The sequence below is a fragment of the Podarcis cretensis genome, assembly GCF_951804945.1.
Source record: "Podarcis cretensis genome assembly, chromosome: 3".
Lineage (NCBI taxonomy): Eukaryota > Metazoa > Chordata > Lepidosauria > Squamata > Lacertidae > Podarcis > Podarcis cretensis.
Window position 1 is genome coordinate 55,194,704 of NC_137172.1, and position 17,612 is coordinate 55,212,315.

The 17,612-nt window shown below is 42.1% G+C and overlaps 1 protein-coding gene across 1 annotated transcript in view; it reads right to left on the reverse strand.

Annotated features, from left to right (window-relative positions):
• Positions 1–1,066: 1,066 nt before the first annotated feature.
• FNDC1 (fibronectin type III domain containing 1) overlaps positions 1,067–17,612 on the reverse strand; it is a 95,356-nt gene continuing 78,810 nt past the window's right edge. Inside the window, exons 15-19 of the mRNA XM_079971145.1 lie at positions 14,657–14,736; positions 10,730–10,759; positions 6,029–6,190; positions 3,902–4,024; positions 1,067–2,057 (exon numbers count right to left, since the gene is read on the reverse strand). Coding sequence (XP_079827271.1) covers positions 1,942–2,057; positions 3,902–4,024; positions 6,029–6,190; positions 10,730–10,759; positions 14,657–14,736 — 511 coding nt within the window. The 3' untranslated portion in view covers positions 1,067–1,941. The remainder of the gene's footprint in view (positions 2,058–3,901; positions 4,025–6,028; positions 6,191–10,729; positions 10,760–14,656; positions 14,737–17,612) is intronic.

The window sequence follows — 17,612 nt, forward strand, 5'->3', positions numbered from 1 at the left end:
CTTAGAGAATGCTTTATCTCCTTTTGTTTCAGTAAATCAGTGCACCTTCTTTTTGAGTACTCAAATAAAATATGACCAACCCACTTTCCTGTTCCACATAAAACATTTAAATACTAGTTTTATGTCCAAGCATTTCTGATGTATGGGTTGCATGACCTCATGCTCTATAGACATTATCCAGAGAGATATAACCAAAATAAATGCAATTAACAAATACTATTACGTGCTTTAGGAGAGCAATTATATGTTGGAGTCATCTGGAGCTGTGCTGAACAAAACGTTTCAACCTAGCTAAAACCACGTTCTTGGATTTAAGGAAACATGCAGCGTGATCATCTGCATTGAGGGCTACACTGGTGATTACAGACCCCTCCAGGCATCCTTTTTATTGTGAAAGATTTGTGCTCAAGTTGGTATTGGGGCAGTTATTTGCAATCCTGCTTTCAACGCTTGTCTGTGCCTGCAACAGTTTCAGGGTGGACATCCTGCTTCTTTCCCAACCAGTGCACAATCCTGCTGAAATCCTGTAACTTTTTATTCCACAAATGTTCCAGTTTGGTTTTTGGGGTTTTTTAATCCCACGTTTGCTGTGTTACAGTGCAAGAATACTGCTCCAAATGGCAATAAAGCCTATAGCCACTCCCAAGTCTGGAAAGGCCCTATGTTAAACGATGTGTTGTATTTAATATGCACTTCTAAAAATGGATTGGGGCATGATTGGGGCCACAGTGTTCAGGGAGAGTGAACTGAACCATTCCCCACCCCCTGCAATCCTAATGAACATTGCCCCACTCTGAGGCATTTGTCAATGGCAGCTTTCCACTGGATACAACTGAGCAAATGTGGAATTGCACCTGAGATCACATTTGGTTCCAGTAAGACCAGTTTTTGTTTGTATTTCAGCTTAACTCATTTGTGACGCTGCCTCTTAAGCTCTAAAGACCATTGGGCATGGCTTTGATTCACACACTGTTATATTACTGGGCTGCATCCATATTGGGATATTAGTCACATTGATAAATGTACCAAATAAATTACCCCCATTGAAACATCACTTGCTCGGAGCCCGGTGCTGAATTCTTCTATTTTATACAAACATCAACATCATTATAGTTCAACAATACTCACAAGAAGAGAAGCCTGGTTCTTTACATGGTTAATGTATTGTGCATAGTATATTTTTCACAGATTTTTTTTTTTTAGAAGACTTGTTAATTAATAGCACCTTTTACATAAAACCATCCCATACACATAGTCATCTAAATCAACAAGAAAACCTCAGTTCTAAGAAATACTTCTGCAAGCATACAGTACTGGTGGTTGTTGGCTGCTTTTTATAAGTTGAATTTACATAGTGACCTGGTATATCGTGCAGCAATGTGCAAACCCACAGGAGAAGTCTTGAGTAACATTGATCGGTTCTCATGGGCATTTAAGTAACACGGCATGGCTGCATAGCAACATTCTGAAGCATAAGACTCTGCCAGTGGAAGGCAGCAGAGAATCCCGTTAATAGCAGTGGAAAGTGGTTAGCATTCCGTAATGCAAGCAAAGCATGCTTAAGTCATTCCTTGCAAGATACATCACCATTCCAATTTTTCGTGGCTAGCCAAATATATGAGGTTCCAGTGAGCACAGGTAGCACCCTTTGTAGATACATCTCCATGCCTTTTAGAGGCAAGGAGTAGGAAGGCAGGACTCCTGTCTGCGCTCTAAAGCAGAGTAATCAAGCAGCACCATAGACTTAGGTTTACAAAAGTCTACACAACATGGAGTTTCATCCGCGTCTATCGTCGACTCTTGACTAGTTCCATCCTTTCCATGTTTCCGTTTTTATCCTCTCTTTGCCAAACCAACTGCTCAGAGTCCTCCAATGACAGTCATTCAAAAGGCACTGCTGGCTGGACTGCGCTGAATCGTTGCAGGAAGACCTCGGCACAGTTACCATTTCCCTGGAATAGGCACACCACACTCATACCAACCCACATAGTAGTAAGGCGTCATGTATCCAATGCGTCCAAACGATACAGGCTCTTGCCGATACTGGCGATAATAACCTGTAGGAGTCAAAATAATGGCATTTAGTATCTTAGCATCATCATCATCATCATCATCATCACAGGATGTCAGTTTGCATTTCTTAGTGCAGAAAGTATTGATCTGATGTGTAGAGATCTTCCCTATTCTAATGAATTCAAGAGGGTTCTGGAAGCTTCACTGTCTGAAAGAAACAAGTAGAAGGTTCATGGTGTTTGGGTTATTCCTTCAGAGAAGTTGAGTACAGCTGGCTTAAACTGGTTCTGTTATCTCAGTCAAGGTCATGCTGACTATAATAGTGAGGCTAGAAGGATCCTGGGTTTCAGTTTCTCTTTATAGCTCTCTTTCCTTCTGGTGTGGTGTTCTGTATATAGTGTTAAGGTTTAGACTTATTATAAGTTATTGTAAGTTTAAGTTAAGTCTGCTGCAACTGGATTTCTTATGGACAGTGCCAATCCTGAATGTATTGGATTTGTGACCATTATGCTCATTTGCCTTCAGTAGCAGTAAAGCTCTGCTGGATGAAATATAATTGCCTCTAGTCTGTTTTTGGGAATCCTGCAACGTGCTTAAGTTTTTTCTCTGCTAACTATACGTTGGAGTTCTGCTCTGGATCAATATTGAGTAGAGTTTCATGACATAGGAATGTTATGGTAAAGTGTGGTTTAATCCTGCTGTCTGGGAAATCACCTCAAATGCCATATCCTTCCTCACTGGATTGCCATTGTGTTATTGCACATGGCACACAACTTTCTGTTGGGCATTCTTGGAACAGTTGCATAGAAAAGGATACGTAACTGTTCCAAGAAGCACCTTAGATGCCCAACAGAAAGAGTCCTCTTCCTCTTGGGTAATCAGTACTGTTTCTAGACCTACAATTCATTCACACCCAATACCCAGCTTTGTTCTGCACATATTGCTCCATATTTCAGGTTTCCTGCATCTCCCAGGGTTGTGGCACAGAAACTGGTACTTCATACTTCACAAAGCAAGAACAAGAGTGGCATGGGAAGATCCAGCCATGTAGCTTACTGAATTTGACAGGCATGAAGGAGTTCAGTTACTTGTGATGATGCTGACTGCATTCTGCGTAGCTATGAGTGTGCTAGCAGGAGAAAAAAATAACTTTTTGTCCATGCAATTTGAGTGTTGGAAAAATGAGATTCCCCTACAGCAGATGCATCTCTTTGTGGCAAGGGGTAAGGATGCCCCAGAACAATTCGGTAATTTGGATAATTAAGGTCCCCAAAATATGCTTACCTAGGAAAGGACTTTAGTTTCCCATAGAGGAGTAAGGAAAATGAGGGAGGCGGGAATATCAGCAGTCACAATCAAAACAGAAGTCAAAGGTATCAGGGTAAAAGCAACATCAAAAATGCTATTTGTAGAGAAAAAGTGGCTGCTTAAAGCATTAGCAGACTTCCCAACATTGTTTTCCACACATGTGGTGCTCTATCTGATCACTGTGCCAGTTCCATACTTTCCTTGTGTCTCATATTTCTGCTTTTTAGAGCCAGCGACCAGGCACATCTGGATTAGCTGCAATTGCTTAGATTGCAAAGCACAGCACGATCCTGTGGCTCCTGCATTTTCTGCCCTCAGAACAAAAGGGTTATAAAAACACCACCATTCTCACAACCTGTGCCTCAAAACCCATCAAAGGTGAGCAGACAATTTATAGCGCAGAATCAATTCAATCCATTTGTGTGATGATTGCTTTGCTTGCAACTGCAATATGTGAGTTTGTTGAGAATCATAAATGCTGAGCACCTGCAATCTGCAATCTGCCTACAGTCCATTCCACCACTGCTGTGTAGTGTAGATTTCTGGTACTCCATACTACCAATTTTGCTTTCTTTTTTACCTTGAATTGGAGGCAGGGCTTCTACATATGATTGTGGCCCTGTTCTTCCATCCAAGTGTGAATCCACAAACTGGCAATGATCTTCACCTCTTCCCCAGCTATCTCCGATGCTGTAAAATGTATCTGAAAAAGTTGCACATGGGGTTAGAGCTTGCAACTGCTGCAACTCAGCAAGGGCAGAGGGTCATGCGCAAGAAGAGGCATCTGAAAACATTTGAAAATGGATGGGGGTTGTTCCCTGTTGAGCTCTTTTAGATTGGAGCCATAAACTTAACCAGGTTACTCAAACCTGAGTATCTCTGGGTTGTAAAGATGAAATATCAGCAGACTCTGCTGAGGCTGGCAGAGGCATCAGACTTTTAAGTTAGGGGCCAGCTCTGTTTAAATTTAGCAAAGACAAAAATTCTATCTGCACTCAAAAATTAAAGGTGAGGAAGTGCTTTAAAATGTCAGTCCAAAAGTCCATACATCCTCATCCAGGCACCCCCATCCAGACATTTAAGGGTTTTAGAATGTCTCTGGTTTAAATAGTTTGCCTAAGCAACAGATTACAGTTGAATTTTCGGTCTAATGAGAGGGCAAGGAAGGGCTCAGACAGAAGTAATGCTAATCTAGAAATGAAGGGTGCAGGTCTCAAAAGTGGGCTTATTTGCTATTTTTGAATATAGCTGAAATAATAGGAGCGTTATGGTAAAAGAATCCACTGGCACAGTATGAAAGGAAGCTAGTGGTCCTCGCCAACATTCCTGAAGTCAGTAAAACAGATTTTTATGTCTGCTATTGGCTGAGAATCCCACTTGAAGATCTCGTGTCTTCTCCTTTTTTGAGTTCATTTTGCCACTGTGCTGGTAGCTGCTTTCAGGGGCAAAGACTCCCTTCTCATTGCATTAAGTGCAATTAGTTGATGTACAATTAAGAATGCACATCAACTAATTGCACTTAATGCAGTGGGAAAGCTTTGCCTCTTAAAGCAGCTACCAGCACAGTGGTAGAATGAACTAAAGAAGGAGTAATTTAAAAAGTGTAATTAAGAATGCAGTGACCAGAGAAGGAATGTCTGCTGGGAGTAGCACAGAAAGAAACGCCATGGTGTATCTGCAACAACACAACTGGGCGTCTTCATCTGCCCCAGCTACAACAAAACATGTCTCTCCCATACCAGTCTCTACAGCCACAGCAGGCGCTGCAATTGTCCAACAGCTTGACTTCACCCCCAAAGGACCACTCCTCCATTGTCTCCCAAGACAGACGGACACCAACAATTAAGAATGCACATTATTATGAAGTAGCAGCATATTCTCATCAGAAGAGGGAAGCACACACTTCAGAGCAGGGGGAGCAATACTGAAGTTGGCTTAGAAAATTGAACTGAGCTTTAGCAATTCAACTAGGATTGGATGAATCTATGAATTTCTGGCCCCAGTCATTTTTGCATGTGTTCCCTCATAAGTCTTTTTATTTCTGCTATAAATATTTTAAAACTGCACAAGAAGCACATTCAAATGTGCATTTTAATCACATTTCCCTCTCAAAATATGCATTTTTAGTATTTTCTCTCATGCTACATATGTCTAAACTTTGCAAACTGCTGCCTGAGCTTGTTTCCCCACCACTTCCTCCCTTTTCCTCTTGTGTCACGTCTTTTGGATTGTAAACCTGAGGGCAGAGATTTTGGGGTAGAAACACCCAATCAACCAACTTGGGCAGTACTTTATATCTTTTAGGTTACAGCTAAGGCTCCATGGGATGCAAATGGAAGGCTCTAAATCAGGCTGGGGGCAGAAGTCACAACATCCACAAGCCTAGACACAATTTCACTTTTAAGTAAGGCCACAGTTACTCGAATGTAAGCACACACAGAGAAAGAATGGCCAGCCACACTTCATGTGATTATATGCCAGACCCCATTTGAGAAAGTCTTAAGCACAGCTTCTTTTTACCACACTCAATTCCTCCAATAACCTAAATATCACCCTCCCCTGCAAAAGTGGGGCAGCATTTCCCTACCAATTTCTAAGAAAGGATAAATTCTTGTTATGTTAGGGGGATTGGGGTTTACCAGCAGCTATGTTCGCACTAAATATGGAATTTTGGCTCAGCCATAATTCTGTTGACCCAGATACATACCTCTTAGGTCATCGCTGAGGTAAATCTTGTATCTCAATGAATTGCAAAGAACAACACCTACGAATTTTCTGTACCATGTCCGTTTCACATATTGCTTGCCACTGCATTCGGAATATGTGGGGTCATATTTAAAACTGAATGGGATCCAGATTGGTTCACCACCTAAGAAAAGAGTTAAAGTAACAGACTTAAAAGTTCAGTTATCTAGTTTCTTAGCTTGTTTATGTTAACCATCATATCTTAATTGATGTTCTATTTTCAGAGGCCATAAAAAGTCTTCATAACCAACATATGAATCCATTCCTAAATACATTTTCTTGGAAGTCTCTTGATTTTATCTAATGGAGCTGACTTACAATTAAATATGTTTAGGACTGTAGCCCAAGTCACAAATGGCATAAACATCATATTCTCCACCGAGCCTTCAGGGCAGTTGTCAATATCTTAGAATGAAGTAATAATATATTGTAATATAGCATCATGTCATTGTGTTAGTGAAATTGAGATGTGCTTTGTTTCCTTGGTACTTAACAGAATGGTGTGTCCAACATTACCACCAATGCTTTTAACTTTAAAAAGTATATTAACATTATAATCTTAATACAGTTTAATGTGTTTGAAATCCAGGACAGCTGTAAAATGATCCTGTTAGGATAGTTGCAGTAATGGGCATTTTAAAGATGATTTCTTGTCAAAACAATTATTTAAGCACAACTTTATTTTTGTGGTTCTGTATTTCTTTTAAAAGGAAAAAGAAAATGAAGAGAGCTAAAGCCAACAAATCATAAAAGGGTTATTGACTTCGGTGTGCACTGTTATTCGGTGTTAACTTGATATTTTAAAATGAGACTAGAAACATAAGCACTTTTGAGGGTTTTTTCCCTTGAACTGAAATTCTGTTTTGTTTCCCCTCCCCTAAAGCTAACATTAAATCAAAACAGATTGCACAAAAGCAAGAAAGCCAAGTAGGTCTTTTCTGAACAGCAACTGTTGTTAGCCATTTCAAACTATGTGGTGGCAATAAGTAAATGCCGCCACTTATTGACAGCCCAATCCACTATCTAGTTATACAGAAGCACTTGGATTTAAAAAGGCAAACTCACACGACCCTTAAGATCCACCCTCTATTGTGTGGGCAGGTAATCCCTCCCCCTACCTGGCCTGGTTTCCCTGGCAACGCTTCCCCCAGGTGGGATTGGACAACTCACTGGGGTAGGCGGGGACCTCCAGGTATCCCACCTGAGGGAAGGCAAAGCCTATGCTGATGGGGCCACTCCAGATCCAGGGCTGCACGCGTCCCCGCAAAGGGCGCCCCCCGTTTTAAGTGGGGAGCGGTCATTCTGAACAGCAACTGTTGTTAGCCATTTCAAACTATGTGGTGGCAATAAGTAAATGCCGCCACTTATTGACAGCCCAATCCACTATCTAGTTATACAGAAGCACTTGGATTTAAAAAGGCAAACTCACACGACCCTTAAGATCCACCCTCTATTGTGTGGGCAGGTAATCCCTCCCCCTACCTGGCCTGGTTTCCCTGGCAACGCTTCCCCCAGGTGGGATTGGACAACTCACTGGGGTAGGCGGGGACCTCCAGGTATCCCACCTGAGGGAAGGCAAAGCCTGTGCTGATGGGGCCACTCCAGATCCAGGGCTGCACGCGTCCCCGCAAAGGGCGCCCCCCGTTTTAAGTGGGGAGCGGTCATTCTGAACAGCAACTGTTGTTAGCCATTTCAAACTATGTGGTGGCAATAAGTAAATGCCGCCACTTATTGACAGCCCAATCCACTATCTAGTTATACAGAAGCACTTGGATTTAAAAAGGCAAACTCACACGACCCTTGTATTATGATAATTCTTCCAAATGAGGGAGTGGGTCCCTGGTTCCTTTCCCGTGGCTGTCTATAGTCTACACCACTGCAAAAGGTCTCAAAGTGATCTGAGTGGCGACGAGCTGTGGTGGCTGGCATGGTGGGAATGCATTGCTCACCTGACTGAGTTGCTGCAGCACACTGGGATTGGAAGGGGCGCAGTAGTGGCATGGTGGAAGCTTACCAGCAGGAGTGCCTGACTGGCTCCACTGTGACATTGGTACCTAGCCAGCCTTGCCACCACATCCCTTCCTGTCCTAGCATGCTAACAGAGGTCAAGTGAGCGACACAACCTCACCACAACATCTGCCACTGCTCGTAAGGCAGTAACTACAATCAGGGCACCATGTATCAGAAAACTACTTCAGTATGCATTCAAAGGCCCTATTCAAGGATTGACCCTCGCCTGCTCTGTGACCTCCTCCCTTCTCTTATGTCTTTGCTGCCCAGTTCATGTGCCTCTTATGTGCTATAAGGGGACCTTGTGGGGAACATGCTGGGGCCGATGGCCTTTTAAATGTATTTCTGGGAGGAGGGGCCACTGGTTTGTTTTCATTTTCATTCCATTGTGTATTTTGTGTTCTCATTTTGTATTTTTATGTTGTAAACCACCCTGTGATATTCAGATAAAGGGCGGTGTATCATTCTAATAAATAAATGGATAAATATAATGCAAAGAAACGTCATACAAGCAAAGCATGCTCTCTCCACTGCAGAAGCTGCCCTTACAGAAAGAGGTGCAGAGACTGGGCAACAAGAACGCAACAGAGGCATAGCTGTCAACTTTTCCCTTTTCTTGCGAGGAATCCTATTCAGAATAAGGGAATTTCCCTTTTAAAAAGGGAAAAGTTGGCAGCTAGGAACAGAGGGAGTGGAGCTACCAAGTGCCCCCGCCTCCTTCTCATGTAATCATACAAGGGGGGGGGGGATGCCTGAAAAGGGTTAATGTTCACCACCTCTATAGGCTTGTGAGAATTTGTAAAGACTCAAGCTGACATCAGTTGTCCTGATTCAAAGTCCCATGAGCTCTGGTGTGTAAACATAGGCAGCAGATTGTAGTTTTGTGAATATGAAAGGGTTATGTAAGGAACTGCCCCATTGACTGAAATAAATAGGGCAGTGTCCACGTGAGGGGTAGAGTCCTGTGCCTGCCCCAGGGCCCCCACGTCTGCAGTAAATCACTTGATCGGGCGATAGGCACTAAATACTTGGACTTCCTAAGTGTTGGATCAGACTATAAAAATATCAGCACAGACTGAACACATAAAAGAATTCTCAGCTACAAGCTGTAAATAGATCAAACAGTAAAATCTATGTTGCTCTATAATAACTGCTACTCTACCCACGAACGGGACAAGGGAAGGTTACAATGTGAAAGTTGTTGTTTCCTTGCTTTCACGGCATTCCCCTGTGCTCTGTCTCCCTTATGCCGCTGGCAACTGTTCCATGGGATGGGAACCACATTTTTCAAAGGAGAAAAGACAAAGCAACATTTGGTCTTTTCTTTAATCGATTCTTTTGACTTCAAAAGAAGCACACCATAATCCTGTAAACACACATAAATTCGTGAATAACACGCAGTAGTAGTCTCATTGAGTTTGGCTGAGATGGGCTTCAGTACAACTGACTTGAGTTTAATGGGACTTCTTTTGTACCCAAAAAGTTTTTTCACATGTGCCATTCTTTCCAGCATTTCAGCCAGAATATTCTCAATGCGGACAAAACAATGAACTGTTCGTGGAAAGAAAACTACACAATGAATGTGAATCAGAGCACTCAACATTCCCTTGCTATTCATCAGCATAGTGTCTCCCCATGAACAAATCTCAGTGAAACTGGCTATCCTTCGCCATAGTTGGTGCTGTGAAGCATGCCATGTGTTTTTCATTATACGTTCAGTTCTGCTTGGGAGAGTTATTTGGCACTTCTGAGTTATCAAGCACCATAATTCTCCTCCAGCACCATAATTCAAAAGCATCAATTCTTCGGCGATCAGCCTTCTTTATGGTCCAGCTCTCACTTCTATACATCACCATGAAAGTTACTAGCCTGCAAAATATTTTAGTAGCCTGCCGGGAGCTGGCAGAGGAGGGGAACAGAACTCCAGATCATCTTCAGCAGCCCCCTGAACTTCTCTTATTACTAATGCACATCTTTGCAAGGTGTAGAAGAGGAAGTTTCCTACCTCCTGCAACCTCCCTGGTTTATATGCTGGGTGCAGAGGAGAGACAGGACACTGGTAGTGGCATGTGTGGTTCGATGGATCTGCACTCCCTGTTGCTGCTTACCTAGACCAGGCTGGGGAAGCAGCCATGTCTGGGCTCAGAGGACACACCACCCCATCCAAGGCTGATCTAGGTAAACAGCAAAGATCTGAGTACTGGGCTTGTGGTCTTGCCCCAGTATGCAAACCACTCCTGTAGAGCACTCTGTCCCTTCTCCACTCATCCACATGCAATTCCTTGTCACTTGTGCTTACCAGGCCAGTGCATAAATGCAAGGCTGTTCTAAATAAATAAATAAATAAATAAATGTAAATGGATATCTAAGGCGGTTAAAAATGGACATACAGCAATGCACTATCCAAAACTTTAAAACTCAGTATCCTGTCTCCAGAACTTGACTGCCTCAGAAAGCATAAAGGAAGCAGATAACAGAATCAGATGAAAGGGCAGTTTTCCACACTCTTGTTTATTCGTAAAACTTATATCCCTCTCTCCCTTTCAAAGGAAGTCAATAATTTTAAATTTCTCTGTCAGCTGCACAATGTCACAACCTTAAGTTTTGCAGTACTCAGGACAAGATAATATCTGAAAACAGGAAGGAGACTTACCCGGTGGTCTGACAATAAGTAGAGGATTATCTATAAAGAGGGAACAAGAAAATGCATGAGTGGCTTACACTGAACATTTATATCCCCTGAAGCCAAAATAAAAACCAAAATGCTACATCAAAAATGGTGGGTTGCAAAAGTTAATTTTCTTATTCCTGTTTATTTTGAAAGCAAAAATACTCCCACGCAAGTCAGTCTACAAAAAAATAGTTGAGTATGCAATATTCCTTATTTTTTACAAAAAGTATTTACATTATGTTTGCCTTTATAACCATCTTTTTCATTTATGTGAGTGAAATTAGCATATTTGTTTGCTATGGATTTGTTTTTTTGAAATGTGGCAATGTTTCAATTGCATGTCATGGGGAAGGTAGAGAAAACCATGTTGTGTTGAGCAGTGACTTAGCAACCATGAAATATCAAGCTAGCCAACCATTTGAATAATAAGCCAACCATTTCAACAGGGGATGATGATGGCAAATAACTCTTGCATCATCTGCAACGATAGCAAGCTGTAAAGAGCTGAATGGGGATCAATGAAGAGAAACACAATTACAATATGGAACAGGGAAAGGTGGTGCTCCAAATTAACCATTCAGAATACTCTACTCTCATGAAAATGTGAAAGAATGTGCAAAGAGGGCTAGGCTTGCTTTTTGCCATCACTCCTGGTTGCTAGCCATGTGTTGTGAGCACTAGATTGGATAGACAGTCAGGGTTCCTTCTCCCCTTGCAGGGAGGAGCTCTTGCGCATAGATTGGCATGTGCATAAAGCCCTTTCCAAATCTGCAGATGGCAGTGGTGGGGCAAGCCTGCCAGATTCAGCAGGTGGCATAGCACGGCTAGATCATGCTGCCCTGTAACACACAGACACCCCCACACATACGTGGTGTGATTAGCTACTGCTTTTCAGCAAGACAAAATTATTCTTAGGACTAAGCGGAATGCTTTCATCCCTTCCTGCGACACACTTTTAAAAGTAATGCAACACATTCCTTACTTACTAACAAAACACTAACCGGGCTGTTGCCCAATTTCATAACTCTCAAGTCTGCTCATTGTAAGAATTCTAGTCCATTAATCAGTTACCGTATTTTTCCGTGTATAAGACGCCCCCATGTATAAGACAACCCCTATTTTTTTTAGCCCAAAATTAAGAAATAAATATTTTAAACACCAAACAGAACAACTTTGATATTTTATTAAATATTCAAAATACTGGTATATTTAGCACCATATATTTAAACATCAAACAGTGAGGCAAGCTGTGTAATGGCGGCTGCTCCTGTCAGCTCAGTGCAACTCCACTGTAGCTGCAGCTCCAGCTCTCCAGACTGTGTTGCACTTTCATCTCTGTATTTACGGTATGTACCGTATTTACTCCACGAGCGCTGCTGATCGAGGAGCTGCGACTGCCAGAGCTGCCTGAGTGAGCGCGCTTGAGGAATGGGGGGTCTGGGTAGCCAGGGGGTGGCTAAGGGAACCAGGTGGAACGAACAATGCCCGGAGTGGGGGGCTGCTGGGGGGGGGGAGTACCAGACCAGGGTTTGTCGTGAGGACAATAGTGAGGGGAGGCTGGGGGGGGGGGAAGAATATGGATGGCGGCATGTATTTATTTATATATTTAATTGCAACATTCCCTGTATAAGACGACCTCCAATTCTAAACTTTAAAAATTGGGGGGGGGGATATTGTCTTATACGCAGAAAAATACGGTAATTGCTCTATTAAGCCTGCATGAGCAAAATCAGTGATTCTGATTCTGAAGCAAGAAGCATTGCTTTTGGATGCTGCATACATGTGTTGCAGTGGACACATTCCCTCCAGTGTAAGAGAAAAGGAGGGACGTCTATTTTAAGGTAGTGCTTGCCACCTTCAGTTTTTATACCTACTTGTATTAAAAATTATGTGCTTTAAAAAATATACTGCCTAGTTAATCAGCAACATCTTTTAGCATTTTTTTTTAATTCTACCTGATTAAGGCAGCAATTCACCTACCTGGGGGTAAGTCCCACTGAACTCAATAGGACCTTCTTCTAAGTAGACAAGTACAGGACTGAACTATTAATCGTTTAAATGTTACAGCCCTCCTATAAATCCATTATATAAAACGTTTTACTTGATTTTGAAGTTTTTAACTTCAAGAACACCATTTTGATAGCTAAAAGTGCCTATAAATTCTATGGCAGGAACTCTAGAATCAGGTTTAGGGGGTGAACAGGAATAAAAAACAACTTATTGGAGGGCCCAAGTCTGTGGCAGTAATGGCCAATGATTATCCTGAGTTTGTTAAGGGATCAACACATTGTATTTTGATGTTTAACTGTGCTGGCTGGCCTTTGAGCAACCATCCCAGCAAAAATAAAAGGAATAAAATATTTAACTATGCTTTAAAAGAAAAGAACCTCTTTAAAAAGCCTTGTCAAAGAAATATCGCCATTATGAAACGGGAACAAGCTTCAACCAAAAGAGTAAAAAACTGAAATGGAAAATTGTTTCCTATATTCCTTCCAGACAATTACCTCCAGCTGCTCAGCTGCTCACAATTAAAAAACTAATTTTAAGTGTCTCACCAATTTAGCAAAGGCACACTCAACATCCTTTTTTATTTTTTTTTAATTTAACCTCCCAATTCTCAGGGCAATGATATCCAAGTTCACACCAGGCAGCTCTGAAGACAATTGGCCTGCACAAGGAACTAGTCAGAAATGTTAGTTAAGAATTGGCTTCCTCTACTAGAAATGGAAAAAGCTACATGACCTACTTCCTCCCATTTGGCAGAGGATGATTGGAACCCTGACATGTCATCTTGATTCTGCAAGGTTCATGCTGAACCTCTGGATTGTACAAGCTACTGCTTCTATCACCTGCTGAAAACCATGCTTTACTTTTCCATGCATGCCTACACCATTTGTCAGCATGCAATCAGGAGGAATAATCTATGAATTAGCCACATGCTTTTGAATGATCCTGGGAGATTCCTTTCTGTTCTGATCCCCCATACCACCAAATTATCTTGCTCCTGGGTATTCTTTGTCCCTGTTCTCTGCTTTATTGCCTGCCCAACAAGCCTGTCTCCATCCGCCCTGTCTCCATCTTTTCTATTTCAAAAGGCAGAGCTGGTTCATACATCCAGCAACCTAATGTGAGCACTTCCTGTCTGTGGGATTAGCACAGAGGTGGGATAATGGCAACCATCAAATGTACTGACTGACCCATATTTACCATAAAGGTTGACTCTTGAGCTTTGATTCTTTGGCAGAAATCCCAAACACATGCATGGTTTAATTCGGGGGTAGCCAACATGGTGCCCATCAGTCCCAGCCAGAATTTCCAGTGGTCAGAAATTATGGGAGTGCAGTCCAAAACAACTGGAAGGCACCATGATGGCTGCCCTTGCTTTAATTCCTTTGACTTTGCTGCTAGATTTAGTGACCTTGAAATACAACCTTGTCTACAATACATCCCACCTCCAGTTGTCTTCTTTGGGGCTAATTCTCTTTTTTTCAATTCTCTCTTCACCTACGCTCTACTATTGGGGCCTATACTGTATATTGGGTCCTATAGTAACCTGTTCCTTAACCACTTTCTTCCATCAAAACCTAGTCTTCCTTCATTCGTTTCCAAAATCACAATGATTCCTGCACTCTTTCTACTCACTTGGTTATATTCAAGGGGCTTAAACAATATTATTCTATACATTTCATGGAGTATTTTTAGATTTTCAACTATGGCAACCTGCCCTGTAGCTTCAGGCAGAGTTGGGAAAACATTAGCAGGGAGGAACACTGCAAGAATGTCAGGTCTTGTTCTTTACAAATATAATTAGTGAAAGTCTGGGATTTTCTGAAATCAGTGGAAGTTTTTAAAAGCAAGAACATAATTCCATAGCATGGAGGTAAAATGTTCACATCTGTGAAAGCATACCTGATTCTGTGATGTAGGAGAATGAGGAGCTTATAGGTCCGTAACCATAGGGATTCTTTGCTTGGACTCTAAAGTAATACCTAAAGAAGAGAAAGAGAAGGGCAGAGAGAACACAACCATCCATGAAAATGGCACTAAATCCATTTATGATAATGAAGTTAGGGAAATGTCAAACAGATAGTCGCTGTGTGACATTGTATCTAAAGTGCATTGGCCCTTGTGGTTCACCATACAAGGAAATGTCACAATTTACATTGTAGAAAGGTAGCTTATCTAGATCTAAGTCCACAATTCTGATGAGGAAACTATCCTACTGCACCCTATAGCTATCCAATAGTGCAGATCAGAATTTGTAGCTAGCTGGGCCATTGGGCTTGAAGGAAGGTCAGGATGCATTTCTTTCCAAAATGTAGCAGTAATTGCTTCATACCAGGTTCTGGGGAACTGGGTAGACTATCAGATACTAAAGGTAACCAGAGAGAGACAAAGGCATGTGTACAGACTTGGCAGACTTTGGACTCAGCTAGACTGCTAAAGAAAAAGCCATTTATATGTGTTTTATATGTGATAGAGTGGTGACACGGGTGGCACTGTGGTCTAAACCACTGGGCCTAGGGCTTGGTGATTGGAAGGTCAGCGGTTCGAATCCCCGCAACGGGGTGAGCTCCCATTGCTCGGTCCCTGCTCCTGCCAACCTAGCAGTTCAAAAGCACGTCAAAGTGCAAGTAGATAAATAGGTACTGCTCTGGCGGGAAGCTAAACAGAGTTTACGTGCGCTGCTCTGGTTTCGCCAGAAGCGGCTTAGTCATGCTGGCCACATGACCCGGAAAAACTGTTTGCGGACAAACGTTGGCTCCTTCAGCCAGTAAAGCAAGATGAGCACCGCAACCCCAGAGTCGTTCGCGACTGGACTTAACTGTCAGGGGTCCTTTACCTTTGCCTTTTTTATATGCGGTAGAACTTCCCACTACCAGATGGCGACATAAAGTCCCATTTTTCTCTACCTGTTTTCCCTGTTTAAATTTACAACGTGTTTAACTGAAACACTTCTCAGTCCAGGCTGAGATTCTGAATAGTGGACTACAAGCTATCCATTTAATAAACCGCCACTTTCCCAAAGATTGGGAATTTTGCAACACGACTACTTCCCTGTACAACAGTCAATTTAAATGGAGCTGAATCTGCTGTCAAAATTACAAAGGAGCTTAAAAAGAAAACATCAGAAAATACACTACAGCATGTAACTTGTTATCCTGAAGTGGAGAAATACTTCAACTGTAGCTGTAAACACATGCTCAGTGCAGAAGAATGATTCACAGATAACCAGAAACACAAAAGGTACAAGCTAAAGCCAACCACAACAACCACACTGGAGAAGCCGGATTTCCTCAGAACATGAATTTTAACAATTGGAACTAACACAAGGCAGGTGAACCCCATGTTGTGCTAATGTAAATGGGTGCACATAACTGACAAGAATCACAGATTGATTCATCCAATCAAACAGCAAGCAATCAGAAACACTTTAGCTGGGGCAGAATATGATACTGGTTCCTTCTACCACTCTGATAAAGCTTCCACCTCACACAGGGCAAGAGAAGATTAAGCAGTGTGCAGAATTCCCCACCCACAAGGAAACACTCGAAGAAAATGACAATGGAAACAAGAGTTTCCATTGCGTATACTACTAGCCGTATGAAACCCTGTGAATGGTACAAAGGCAATGGGCCAGATGATCTGCTCATTTTATTATTGTACCATAACCAAAATGTCAATAGTTAAAAAAAAAACCAACCCTAATTACTCAAAGCACATATTGCTTGGAGAACTGTTTAATATATATTGCGTTTTTTAATATGAATTGAGCATTGGGGGTGCTATGATAAATGGCCGGCCCTCTGATCCAATAGGGGGAGGCTGCGGAAAATCTATCACCTGACATGCATCAAGGAACTCAATTTGCAACTCCAGGTCACTGGGTGCTATTAAAACAAGTCTTGCTGGATTCTGCACTTGCAGACACACACACTCTTCCCACCCCAACAAGAAAAAACCACTGGCGTTCTCTAATTACCAGCATCGATTTGGCCACTTCATTTGCTTCTTATCCAAATGCAAGTCTTGCCAAAAGAACAGCATCCCCTGAAGGCTTCAAACCACATGACCTTCCTAACTGACTGGCTCAGGCAGGGAAAATGCCACCAAAACTTGGATTATTTCCCTTGGCAATATTCCTTTCAGCTTCTAACTAGGTTAAATGCTGCATTGCCTAGAAAAACCTAAGACAATTACCATTCCGAGTGCTAGGCCTCCAGGCTATTACTAAGACAAGGCATTTTTCAGAGAGCTGAAGGTGGTATGATAGAGGAGACAATGCTTATGGCATGTGCTGCAAAAAACAACAACAACCCAGTAAAAATACAAAATATATGATTCTTTATGAAATGAATGTGTAGAAGTATGCTATAGTGGTCCTATCATGCCACCCTCAACTATCTGAAAAGCTAATCCCCTGCCTATTCTTATATCCCCAAAGAAAAGGACTAACTTGCTATAATAACCAAAAATTCCATTGTGTTGCTTCTAGTGCCAATGGAAATATGACAGAAAATCCATGGGGTTAGAAGTGGTTATGCAAACCCTGGGAGGGCGACGTTTGGTGGTCTCACACTAGGATCATCCTTGCTGTGTGTGTCTTATAGACATGCTCCTTTCCTATTGATGTATATTTCCTCTTTCCTCTTAGGAACCTGCCCATACTTTAGGGTCTTCATAACCCTGTTCTGAGTGTCTTTGCCCTTCTAGAAGTTAGGAACGTAGAAAGTTGACTTATGCTGAGTTAAGTCATTGGCCCAAAAAGCTCAGCCTCGTCTACATCAGGGTTTCACAAGCTTCTGCATTCAATGACCCCTTGTCGAGCATATAAAGTTGTCATCGACCCATACCCCACTTCTTA